Here is a 14,247-nt window from a genome sequence, read left to right on the forward strand (position 1 = left end):
GTTGCTCCCACACCTCGCTCAGCCAGTGAGCGGGAACCGGTCTGTATGTGGGATCCGAACCCTCGGGCGGGAGCGCCGCCGCGCTTCCCAAGTGGCGCACTGTAGCAGTGCGCCACCGGGCCGGCCCAGAAATCTATTGTATTATATACTCATATGTGAATAAACTATTAAAATTACTTTACAGTTAAAGGTCGAATTTTAATGTTCTTCTAAAAGAACATTTTTTAGAAACATTTATCTAGAAAGAAAAGCCTGATTCCTTTATTTAATAAAGGCAGGATATAGATTACAACAGGGAGATCAAGTCTGAAAGTATAATTAAATGGCAGTACTCATTTTAAGTAATGTCAGTATAATGATCCAGACCTATTTCATCTCACAGAAGAATGAGTGTGGGAAAGAAGGAAAAAAAATCAGCAGATTATGATTCATGTATTTTTCTATTTAGCTCCCAAACATGCAAAATAAAAAACGTGATGGGCCGGCCCGGTGGCGCACTGGATAAGTGCGCCACTTGGGAAGCGCGGCGGCGCTCCCGCCCGAGGGTTCGGATCCCACATACAGACCGGTTCCCGCTCACTGGCTGAGCGAGGTGGGGGAGCAACGCCGAGGGTTGCGATCCCGTTGCTGGTCCCCGGTCCGGTACGGGGGCAACACTGAGGGTTGCGATCCGTTGCCGGACACGGAAAAAGACAAAAGACAAAAAATAAAAAATAAAAAATAAAAAAAAATAAAAAACGTGAAATGGTGCCTCTGATGGAACATACTGTAATAAGCAGAGACTCAGTAGGTATTAGTAAATGTACATGGCCTCTCAAAGTCTATATAACCCCAAAGTTTCTTTTCATTAAAGAGTAAGAGTATCCACAATTACCTACCCATATAAAATCAAAATATTTTTAAATACTTGAAGGAATAAAAAACAAAGGACTTCCTTTTCACTTTTGTTTGCAGTAAGTACATCATCAGCACTTCTACATCAAAGACTTTGGAAAAAACAGAAGCTAAAGATTCTGATTTCAATGTTTAGATCTTTTCTGCATATGCATGCCTATTCCATTTACATTAAATTATTAACATTTACTTTGAAACTGAGTAAAATTAAGTTTTCCTGATACATATTTGCTGTGGATTGAATGGGGGCTCCAAACTCATTGAATTGTGTCCCCCAAAGTTCCAGGTACTAGAAACTTGGCCCCACTGTGACAGTGTTGAGAGAGTGGAAGATCCTATTGTGATGACTGAAAGTGGGGGCCTTGGAGAGGTGATTAGATTCTTAGAACCATGCCCTAATGAATGGATTAATAATGGTGGTCATGGGCATGGTTCTGAGGGTTTTAAAAGTAGAGCATGTGAGAGTTTCCTATTCTGCCATGTGAGACAACTCCATCACTGCCAACAAAGACCCTCACCAGATGTGTTCCCTGGACTCTGGACTTCCCAGCCTCCAAAACTGTAAGCAATAAATTTCATTTTCTTTATAAATTACCCAGTTCCAAGTATTTTGCTAAAAGCAAAGAAACAGACTAATACAATACTGAACCAGACAGAAAGCAAATTTAAGTTGAAACAAGATAGGGCCAGCCTGTGGCTCACTTGGGAGAGTGTGGTGCTGATAGCACCAAGGCCACGGGTTCGGATCCCTGTATAGGGATGGCCGGTTAGCTCACTTGGGAGAGTGTGGTGCTGACAACACCAAGCCAGGGGTTAAGAACCCCTTACTGGTCATCTTTAAAAAAAAAAAAAAAGTTGAAACAAGATAATAGATTAAAAGATTTTTTTTAATTAATTAAAATTTCATTACATTTTAACATATCAATTCAAATGGAATATTCAAAAGTCTTAGAAAAGGGAGATTTTATTTATTTTCAAACAAAAAGATAATTCTAACTATAAGTTTTATTTAAATTATCAGGTTTATAAATATGTATGCATATTCAAGACCTATCAAAATCCTTGTTTAAGTAATAATAGTTTATATTACATACTACATACAAATCCTTCCGTGAACTTTTTGAAGTATCCTCATATCTTCATTAAAAAAATATATTTTACAGCATATTTGAAGAAAATAAAATTACATATAAAAATTATAAAATAAGCTTAACATAATTTATTTATAAATACATTTAGGTATTTATAAAATGATAGTTATTTTATAAGAAAAGTAGCATTAATATCAGCCCTAAACCACATCAAATAATTAATGAAAAAACAATTAACAAGTTCCTGCTTTCTCACCTGGCCTGTCCAGTTGATATGTTCCATTCTTCTCGCTGACCAGTACTTCGTGATTTTGATTTGTCTTTGCAAGCAGAATCAGGTTGTTTCAAAGTGCGCTTGGCTGGAGGAGATACGTGGCTATCACTTAAACTACCATCAACTTCAGCTTTCTGAAAAACAATGTTAAAAATGTATTTATTATTCCTATTAAGACAAATAGAATTCTTAATATTCCTAGATAATCAGACACAATATTTCATTAATATTAAGATAATCAGACACAATATTAATTATTTTCAACCAATAAATATTTACTGAATGAATCACACTATGAATATAGCAAAAAATAATAATCTGTAAACATAAAAACAAGAAAGATTAAATTTATAATCATCAGAAAGTGTGGTTTTTTTATTTTTGTTTTGAAAAGGTTTCAAGAGAAAGTATGTGAGTGAGTAGTATGTGTATATATCTTTCTATGATATGATACCTCATCCCCTCCTAAATACGGTGGTATGTACCTCCCCAAACACACTTTGCTACACTGCCACCATACAACCCTCCCAATCAGGAAATCAACAATGGTATAACACAGAGCCAATCCACACACACATTTGTATTTTACCAAATGTCCCAACAATGTCTCTCTTTCTTTCAAGTCCAGGATCCTGTCCAGAAACATACTGCATTTAGTTATCAGATCTCCTCAGTCTCCTTTAGTCTAGAACAGTACTTTAGTCTTTCCCTATCTTTCTTGCATGCCCTTGACTGTAAAGAGTACAGGACTTTCATTCTCTAGAATGACCCCTCAATCTGGTCTACCTGATATTCCTCATAATCAGATACAGGTCATACATTTTTGTAAAGAATCTACATAAATGATGCTGTGCATACTATACTATCCTTCTATCACTAGGGATTTTAACCTTGATCACCTGGTCAAGTTGGTGTCTGCCAGGTTTCTCCACTGCAAAGTCACTATTTTTCTCCTTTGTATTTGATTAAATATTATGGGGAATTATTCTGATAATTCACCAATATCCTGTTCCTAATCAAACTTCCACCCACCAGCCTTACGTTAGCATTCGTTGACTACTCTTGCTGTTACTAAATACCACTTTGATGATGATTACCTAATTCCATCATTCCTCCCATATTTTTTAGTTCACATTGCACTTTAAAGAGCTTTTCCTGTTCCCTCATTCATTTACTCATTCATACCAATATGGTGGGCTCCTGGATTCTTATTTTATTCTATAGGTTATAATCCCTTACTCTCCTTATTTATTTTGCTGCTCCATATGATATGTGGCCAATGGAAGTCCCTTCAAAGTGATTCCTGTATCTTTTGACATGCCCCCATCATTCTGAGTACTTCCTTACTTTCTGGCACAACAGAATTCTCTAGGCCCATTTTGTACTTTTCCTTTCTGGCCCTAGAATTAACCATTTCTCCAAGGAGCCCTGTTCATTTTAGTCAAGAAGAGCATTTAGAAACCAAAGTCTGAGCTCTAGGTGTACTCACTGTTACTGGGATTTCACTGCTACTAAGTCCTCTCAGCAGACAGAGCTAAGAAATATATAAATATATATATATATATACATACAAGTATATACATACATATAAATATACACATCTACACCTATTTCTATATCTGTGCATAAATAAATTTTTTAAATGGGCTTACACCAATACTTCCATTTCCAATCCTATCCTTTTAATTTCCTTCTATCCTTTCCCCTTCTATGTTTGTAAACACTTCTCAGCAAGAAACCTGGCTTCCACTATCTTCAATACATTTATTTACTCTTTCAATAAATTAATTTACTCAATGTAACTAATCTCTCAGCCAGAGTCCTCCTCTATCCATCACACTTCCATCATACCCCCTCCCCAACCCCATGTCCTCAGACTACAGGAAGATCACTATCTCTGCAGAGCACCCTTCCCTCCACCTCCAATTCCTTGGATGCTAGGAGGGATGAAGAAGAAATGGAGGGAAGATTAACCCTTTCTTTAAAGAATATTCAATTCATATGCTAATAATTTATAGAGCATCACTTGACATTCTTTTTTACTTAAAATTTTCTTTTTTTTTTTTTTTTTGGTGGCTAGACATTACAGGGATCCAAACCCATGAACCTGGTGTTACAATACTGTGCTCTAATCAACTGAGCTAACTGGTCAGCCCTTCACTTGACATTCTTGATCAGTATTTCAATAGTACATATGGTCATCTTTGATATCCTACAATATAAAAATATTTGAGAAAATCTAGTTGTTTACTTTTATGCTACAAATTTCTTTGAAGAAAAATATATAAAAACTATCCATTTCATAAATACACATTTTTATATCATGTTTTCTCAAAGCAAGATAACTATATTACACAAATAATTAGTCAAAATGCAGCTACTGGGCCGGCCAGGTGGCTCACTCGGGAGAGTGCGGTGCTGATAACACCAAGGCCCTGGGTTCGGATCACATATAGGGATGGCCGGTTCGCTCACTGGCTGGGCGTGGTGCTGACAACACCAAGTCAAGGGTTAAGATCCCCTTACCGGTCATCTTTTAAAAAAAAAAAAAAATGCAGCTACTAACAAACAAGCATAAGAAATACTTAAAATATGATTAAAGGTGTCCAAGTATATTCTATAAAAATAACATTCACTTCTAAAAATTTTTTCCCAAAAAGACCAATTTTTGATTTTGTGCTGTAATACAATTTACCATGAACTAGTTTTGAAGTCTCAAGACCACACTGGTACTAAAAGGCACAAAAGGAAAGACAATTAGAAATTCAAACATCAGGGGCCAGCCCGGTGGCGCACTGCTACAGTGCGCTGCTTGGGAGCACAGCGGCACTCCCGCCGAGGGTTCAGATCCCACATACAGACCGGCCGCTCACTGGCTGAGCGAGGTGCGGGCGCAACACTGAGGGTTGCAATCCCGTTGCCGGTCCCGGTACGGTACGGGCGCGACACTGAGGGTTGCGATCCGTTGCTGGTCACGAAAAAAGACAAAAAGGGAAAAAAAAAAAGAAATTCAAACATCAGAATGTCTATGATTAAGGATAACAAACTTGTTAGTTGTGTGTACCCCACAAATATGTCTAATGAATTATGCCTCAAGAAAAAATTAATTTAATTTAAAAAAAAAAAAAAGGATAACGAACATATTAGTTGTGTAACATTCACCACTACTTATTAGGTTAAGTTCCCAAGAAAGCTGGTTAGCTACTTCTAAACTATCATCAGTAGAGGGGGAAAAATCCATTTAAGATTCATTCAATCATGTAATAATACCTTATCAATAAACATACTTACTGTACTTAAATGAGTGCTTTTTTTAAATTGTACTATTTCAGTTCCCCAGGCCCTTTCCCTCCTTCAGTCTCACCCTTTTTTTTTTTTTTTTTTTTTTGTGGCTGGCTGGGACAGGATCTGAACCCTTGACCTTGGTGTTATAACTCCGAGCTCTTTTTTTTTTTTTTTTTTTTTTGGTGGCTGGCTGGTACAGGATCTGAACCCTTGACCTTGGAGTTATCAACACCATGCTCTAACCAAGTGAACTAATCCACCAGCCCCAATCCCTCCCTTAACAGAGTAAATACTGAAGCTCACAGATAAGTGGACTAACTAGCCCAAGATCACATGGCTAACAGATAACTGACAGAGTTAAAGAAAAAAAAAAAACCTAGAAATTGGTCTTTTCATTTCTAGTATGGTTTTCTTTATATTATCTCAGACACTCCACCCTGCAATATTTATAGACCCCCAAGATTAAAGTATGTCTTAAAGGTCACCTAACTCAACTACTCAAATAAGACGTTCCTTACTCCAAACGTGGTCTGTGGACCAACAGCATGGACATCATCTGTCTGGGGAGTAGTTATAAATACAGAATATCAGGCTCTACCCTCAGACCTATTGAATCAGAAATCGTTTTTTAAAAATTCCTAAGTTATCCATGTGAACATTAGAGTTTGAAAAGCATTATTACCTAACATATTCAAAAAGTAGTCACTGAGGAAGCAATATCATATGTTCTAAGCTGAGGTATATTTTTGAATACAGAAACTAGTACCTATCAACTACTTTTCCAATTTAGATAACCCAGGCTAGTATTACTACTTCTAATCAACTCTGATCACGCACCCTTCAAGATCCATCTCAAGACCCATTTCTTTCATGAAATCTCCCTGAAGAAGCTAACCTAAATTAAACTTTTCCCCCACTAGTTGCAACTACTATACATTTTGGCACTTGATTATATTCAACTTAACACTATGCATTTACCATCTTTAAAGTATCATGTCCAAGTCTTGAAATTCTAGCAAGATTTTAAGTTCCTGAATCATGAAAACATACCTTATTTCTTTTTAATTCCACACAATACACAATAACAAGCAAAGATAACAAGCAAGATTTATTTCCCCAAGTTTGTTCGTAAATTATTAATAGGAATTATTAGAAAAAACAAAGGAGGGCTCATGGTCAGTTTGGGAAACAATAAGGGCCAAGGTTTTTTGCTGTAGGACTTCTAAGAGTCTTAAGTTAATAAGCAGTGTAAATCTCTAAGTTTGGAATATAGTATATAACATTTCACAAACTTATTTGACCAAGCTCTCTTTTTTTCACAGAGCATCTGCAGGTACTGAAGTTTCCCAAACATACTCTGGAAACAATTACTGTGTGCTACTGAATTAAAGATCAAAAAAAGGTGAAATATTTGAAGTCTAATAATTTTTTAAATGATCTGAGTCTATAATTCTTTGAATATCAATTTTAGTTTGTATACTTATTTATTAGCCATTCCCATACTCTACTGGCTTTTTTCAGTTCCATTCAGCAGTATCTCTCAAACTGTTGTCCACATACTACCTAAATCAGAAATCAACTGGATTACTCATTCATTACAGAAATATAACCTGCTGAACTAGAATCTCTGGAGGTGGGACATTTTTAATGAGGGCCTCCACATAATTCTTAGTTCACAAAAGTTTGAGGACCTCTGGCATACAACATAGTTCAAGAGGCACATCATCCTAACTACTGCACTGTCCTAGTATATTTATTTCTCTTGTAATGAGAGGGTGTCACTCTTCACTTGGTTCTATGACAGAGACTTCAGAATAAACAGCATTACAAAAGGCTCCTTCCCTCCAAAGAAATCTAGGGATTTCAGTAAAAGACAATCAAGATGTAAATAGGTACAAAACAATTACTTCAGCACCACCTAATGAACTTAGAAGCTTTGGGAAAAGTTTTACCTACAAACCTGATACTAGCAATTCACCTTTAATAGGATAATCATAATGCTCAACCTTAACTTTTTCATCTTCAAAGCATCTTACTAGCTAATTATAACCTAACCCTTTAAGGGAAGGCGTTACTGGTTTCATGACAAAGATATTTAAAAGAGATTATGCAATCTAACCACAGCCATTTAGCAATCTGTGTCAGAGTGATTACACAATCCATGAGTAGAAATGGTATCTCAGACTAAGAGAATAATTTCATTTAACAAACATTTATCGAGGACCCACCGTACATAAGACATGGAGAGCAGTGGCAAAAACAATGAGTAAGAACTACCTGAACTCAATACACAATCTATTGGGTTGACAAATAGTCACAACAAAGATACATGTCATATTATATTATTATGACAGTACACAATTCTCTGAAAGCAAAAAATGAGAAATGAAAACTGCTAGTAGAGATGAAGACATCATAATGGACATGGACTTTAAAAGATTATGTGGCATTTTCTACAGAAATCAAAAATACTTTGTAATGACTCAGTAATGGAGTTGATAAAATAAAGGAACAGGATTCAAGGATGAGATAACTTCCAAAAAAAAGTATAATAGTAATAATGTCAAATGTTAAAGACAGCAAAAGTATATATAAAGATACACTGTAGTCATCCCCACTCAAGTGAACTTTTTCTCTAAGCTCCAATCTTCTAGATAACTTCCAAAAAAAAGTATAATAGTAATAATGTCAAATGTTAAAGACAGCAAAAGTATAATAAAAAGATACACTGTAGTCATCCCCACTCAAGTGAACTTTTTCTCTAAGCTCCAATCTTCTGAAATAGTTCATTTCCTCCAATTTGCAAAAATCATTTTCTCTTGGAGTCTAAGAGTCTCTTAAACCATACTTATTAGCAAACACAAATAATGACCACTATTCTTCCACAAATCTTGTAAAATCAGGCAAAAGAACTTGAGAAAAATGAAACAGAGAAGAATTTATGTTGCTCTGGTTTTCATGCCCAGACCCAAATTTGTCAGAAGTTTAGAATCTGGATTTTAATATAAGACAAAAAGAACAAATCCAAGTGCAGCATTTAAAAATGAGAGCTTCAAGGAAATAAGTGAATTAGACTAGATTAACTCGAGACTTGATGATGACCTCATCTAGAATTGGGAAGATAAAAAATAAGAAATCAATTCTAGAAAGCAGAATAAATAAGAGATTAGTGATACCAGAATTGAAAATAAATACAATTAGGGCAGGTGTAAGAAGTCTTGGTTGTTTTTACTTGGGTTGGGGACAGAAGATGCGGAACAGGTGTGGAAGGAAGAAGTGTAATGCTGAACTGTGATTTGGAAAATTAGGTGTGGAATCTTAGCCAGAAATCTAAGGAGATGTCTAACAGGCTGTGTGGGAAATGCAGCTCTGGGATGAAGTGAGGTAAGGAGTAGAGACAAATATGAAACAGAGCAATGAAACAAAAGGATCACCAGTATTACACAGAATGAAAAAAGAGGGCAGAAGTCAAAACTTTAAAAAATGCCTACATTAAAGGGATAAGCAAAACGGATGTCATAGAAATCAGAGAAAAGTATAGTGCCCACTAACACAGGGGGAGTTGAACCTTGTTCCAAAAAGACTTAAACAGAGGAAAGCTGATAAGCCTGAGGTTTTGTAATTAGGTCATTGTAATTTCTGATAGAGCAATTTCTGTGAAATGTTGAACAGCAAGCAACAGGTGAAGAACTGAGGGAATGGTGAGAAAGTACAGATGACTACAGAACTACTCATAAAAAGTGTCAGAATTAAGAAAAAAATAAGACAATAATTTAAAGAGGTTATAAAGTCGAAGCCAGGAAAGGATTTTCTTTTTTAAAAAGATAGGATGACTTGGTTTCTCATAAATAGAAAAGGAATCACTGAAGAGAATATAATAAAATGTTGAAAGAGCAAGACAAGTGCTGACCAGTGGGCACAGCTGGTTACAGTGCGGTGTGGTAACTCCAAGTTCAAGGGTTCAGATCCCCGTACTGTTTGCCAAAAAAAATTTTTTAAATAAACAAACAAACAAAAAAAGGAGTATGATAAAACAAATGAAGGAGCCTCAAAGAGACAAGAGAACACAGAATACTCCCGTTTTTAATTTTTCATTTATTTTTTCCCCCAAGTTAGATAAGAATATGAGTGTAATCAATCTTTGCCAATTTCCTTTCAAGACAGACTTTTTGTCTACCTTTTCTTTCTCAACAAATACTCCTGTTTTCATGAGAAAGCTTAGGAGTGCAGTCAATTTCTTTTTCTTTCATTTGTAAAAAGAATGCACAGAGGCAGTGGTTACCATGACTGCAGAAAACAAAACTCTGCACTGCTATTTATTTACTTAAGACGAACACTATTCTGCAACGTCCTGAAACTGCAGGAACACAAAGTGTCCTGTTTTCCTCAAATATCCCAACAGCAATATTTTTTTTTTTTTTTTTTTTTTTTTTTTTTTTGGCAGCTGGCCAGTTCAGGGATCTGAATAGTTTAGTATTTCTAAACAATTATCATAAAAGCAATGTTATAACATCAAGGTCAAAGGTTTGGATCCCCATACCAGCCAGCCACCAAAACAACAACAACAAAAAAAAAACCTAACTCCTTAAATCAGTTGGTAAAAGTACATAAAATCTTAACAATGCTGAGAGTTTGGGGGAACTGGGTACAATCTGATTCAGCATCTTTGTAGGGCATTTTGGCAAAACTTATAAAAATTTAAAATATAAATAACCCCTTGACCCAGTAATTCCACTTCACCTAAAAGGGAAAGGTCATTTCCTGCCACATTATTCATAACATAAAAACATGGAGACAACCTGTGTACCAATAGGGAAAGTTTAAATAAGTGATGATATAATTATATAAGTACATATTAGAAACCCATCAAGAAGAACCATATGAAAGAATGTACATGATACATAGTTAACTAGAACATCAACTATCAGAAACAGTATGTAAGGTATGATTCCATTTCTGTTAAAAATATACACACATATGGGCCGGACAAGTGGCGCACTGCTACAGTGCGCCGCTTGGGAAGCGCGCCGGCGCTCCCGCCGAGGGTTCGGATCCCACATACAGACCGGCCGCTCACTGGCTGAGCGAGGTGCGGGAGCAACACTGAGGGTTGCGATCCGTTGCCGGTCACGACAAAAGACAAAAAAAAGGAAAAAAGAAAAAAAAAATATATATATATATATATATACACACACACATAAACAACCCATATATGCATGTGCAATGGTCTGGAAGGATACACACTGGCTTTAACAGTGGTTATCCCTAAGAAGAATGAACTGGAGGAATTAGGGGTACAGGGAAAGGGCTTTTTTGCTTCTGTGAACTTCCATATTGTTTGAAATATTTATTTCATAATTTCTACATTTATTTTTGTTCCTGAGGTATGTCTCACATTCTTCTATTTTTTATTTTTTGGCAGCTGGCCAGCATGGGGATCCAAACCCTTGCCCTTGGTGTTATCAACAATGTACTCTAACCAACTGAGCTAATGGACAGCCCCTTATAATTTTTAAGTAAAAATAAAATATTTTGCCAAACAGCTGTGATTGAGAGTCTTGCATACTCTTATCTTCAGTGTCTGGCACATAGTGGTCACTCATTTATAGCAATTAAAGAATAAAAGAAAGACAGTTTCATTTCCAATTGAATTGCTACTTCTAAATAATCACATGGAAGAGTTCTGGTCAAGATGGTGGAATAGATGGTCCCCAGCATCACTCTCTCCTACAAATCAACAAATTTACAACTATAAAAATGTAACAACAGCCAAGCTGGGGCCACTGGAGCTCAGGGGAAGAGGAGGAGAGACCTACAGAGTTCATGAAGGCGGGAGAAGCCACAATGAGAGAAAGAAAAAACTGCTCAGAGTGTTTTGGGCCACGGCTGCTTTAAGGCTGGAGCTGTTGAGCACATGGAGCAGGAGCCAGCAGAAGGCACAGCTGTGCCCTTGAGATGGAGTTACCTGAAGGTGGCAGGGGAGAAGAAGGCTTTGGTGGTCCCCAGGACAGCAAGACCACTAACAGCGTTCCGATGGACCCATGCAGGAACGAAAAGCCAGAACAGCTGAAAAGGGGAACCATTCAGAGGCCGATGAGTCATCACAAGGGACTGGCACAGGGCCCATCCCCATGGGAAGTGTTTGAAGCACAAGTGGTGGGGGGGATGGGCCCGCCAGAGAACACTGGGACACAGCAAGGACAGCCGATCCTCCCCCCAGTCAGCAAAGGACCATGCAGAAGAACTGGTCAGGAATGCAGAATTGCATGGGGTGCAGTTTTATGAAAAGATTCAGGCCCAGATCAGAGTTTCTACACCACCCAGGTGCACCAGGTCTCTGGAGAGCTGGAAGTACCTATAAGGTAAACCATTAAACCCTGAGCTGCACAAGAAGTCTTTCCAAGGGAACCAACACCGAAACAGCATTTTAGCTCAACAACACAGCTCAAGTACAGGTTCCCACAGGAAGTTCCCCTGTGTTAGAAGTAAGCAAAGGACAAAAAATTAGTTCTGGCCCAGGCACACCACCAGTGCCTCGGGGCCTGCCAGGGGACCTGAGGAATAGAACCGGGGACCAGACCCCCCGCCCACAACCAGACACTCCACCAGTGCCTCAGGGAACTGCCCAGAGGCCCAGAGCATCAAGCCAGGGACCAGACCCCCCCTCCCCGACAACCAGGCACACCACCAGTGCCAAAGATTATGCCAATAACATCACCTCCATGTGGGTGGCCCACCACAGCCACCACAGTAACCACAGCTGCTGTGAAAATGGCTAACGTCACAACAACCACACAGATGGTCTGCCAGCTATTGGAGTGTTTTGACACAAGGAGAGTCACCAGCAGAGACCAAAGAAAAGAACAGGATGTCTCTCTACATAAAGACCATTCCAGAGTGACAGAAGAAGCATCTGCTCTATAATAATATTGGGGGACCTGAACACACCTTTCAGCATTGGACAGATCATCTAGCCAATGACCGTTACTCTTTCAGAAGGAGAAAAGAAATCTAGGATTATCAGTGGTGGGAGTGGAGAGGGAGAGGGGGAGAGGGAGAGATTGGATAAGGGACATAAAGAATAAGTACAATTTGGGGCCGGCCCGGTGGCGCACTGCGCTAGTGCGCCGCTTGGGAAGCACGGTGGCACTCCCGCCGAGGGTTCGGATCCCACATACAGACCGGTTCCCGCTCACTGGCTGAGCGAGGTGCGGGTGCAACGCCGAGGGTTGCGATCCCGTTGCCGGTCCCGGTCCAGTACGGGCGCGACAATGAGGGTTGCGATCCGTTGCCGGACACGAAAAAAGACAAAAAAAAAATTAATTTAATGGTAGAGCATGATGCTGATAACACCAAAGTCCAGAGTTCAATCCCTGTGGCCAGCCACAAAAACATAAAAATAAAAAAATTAAAATACTTAAAAATTTTAACATAAAAACCACCCACCAGCTCATTAATTTGTGCTGCCAGTTTCTCTTATTTGTATGTATGTCTTAATGAAACTTCCTGTACTGTTTCTGTGCATACATTTAAACTTCTTATAAATATGTCATTGATTAAGAATGTATTGCTCTGGGCCGGCCCGGTGGCGCACTGCTACAGTGCGCCGCTTGGGAAAGTGCGGCAGCGCTCCCGCCGAGGGTTCAGATCCCACATACAGACCGGCCGCTCACTGGCTGAGCGAGGTGCGGGAGCAACACCGAGGGTTGCGATCCCGTGGCCGGTCCCGGCGACACTGAGGGTTGCGATCCGTTGCCGGTCACGAAAAAAGACAAAAAGGAAAAAAAAAAAAAAAGAATGTATTGCTCTGCACTAGGGTTTTGTTTTTTAAAAGTAGATTACTTTAACTTGCACAATCAAGTACACAACTATAACACTCACTCTAAGTGTCAGCACTGGAGTATGCTCTAGTAAAGGGGTGTTACAAAATTGTAAAGGAAATAAACTTTGTATCAAGCTACTTCAAGGTTTTATCCCCTGACAAGTGGGCCATTTTAGCACATGGGCACCAAAAGCGTCAACATAAGTCCACTACAGAAGCACCAAGTCTTGTTTTGTTTACTCAGGTAACTGTCGTAAATTTCTCCAGCATGCTATTAAAGGTGCTAAACACAGTTTGCTTAATTATCAGTTTAGCGACAAAATTTTTCTAAGTGCCAACATCTAAATGATAGGAGTTGTAAAAGGAATGAAAGAGAGATAGAAGTAATATCTGAAGAAATAATGAAGATAAATTTACCACAATCAAAAAAAAGATGAAAAACCACAGACTGAAAGACCCAAGACTGCCAAACAAGAGCATGAAGGAAAAATCCATGCCTAAGACTATAGTAAAATATATGAACAAAGACCCCCCCGAAAAAGTTCTAAAAGCAACAAGAACGAAAGAACAGATCGCCCACAAAGGAAAAAGAATCAACCCAACATATGACTTTGACAGTAATACTGTATGCAAGATTACAATAGAGTATGATTCGAATAAGTACTGGACCTAGAATTTTGTATCTAGACAATTTCCCATTTAAATGCAAGGGCATAATACAAATATTCTCAGGAATATGAGGCCTGAGAAAGTTTGCCACCAACAGTCCCACACTGTAAACATTCTTGGAGGAAGTACTCACAAGGAAGAGAAATAAATACAGCATGATAATGCAAGATAAGGCACCTTTGTAAAATTTATTGTTACTGAAAAAAATTCCA

The 14,247-nt window shown here is 38.3% G+C and overlaps 1 protein-coding gene across 1 annotated transcript in view; it reads right to left on the bottom strand.

Moving 5' to 3' along the window:
* ATAD2B (ATPase family, AAA domain containing 2B) overlaps nt 1–2,393 on the bottom strand; it is a gene marked incomplete at its 5' end in the record, with an annotated part of 144,646 nt that extends 142,253 nt beyond the window's left edge. Inside the window, one exon of the mRNA XM_008574432.1 lies at nt 2,242–2,393. Coding sequence (XP_008572654.1) covers nt 2,242–2,393 — 152 coding nt within the window. The remainder of the gene's footprint in view (nt 1–2,241) is intronic.
* Between the last annotated feature and the right edge of the window lie 11,854 nt (nt 2,394–14,247).

This window comes from Galeopterus variegatus, unplaced genomic scaffold (genome assembly GCF_000696425.1).
Source record: "Galeopterus variegatus unplaced genomic scaffold, G_variegatus-3.0.2 Scaffold1047, whole genome shotgun sequence".
NCBI lineage: Eukaryota > Metazoa > Chordata > Mammalia > Dermoptera > Cynocephalidae > Galeopterus > Galeopterus variegatus.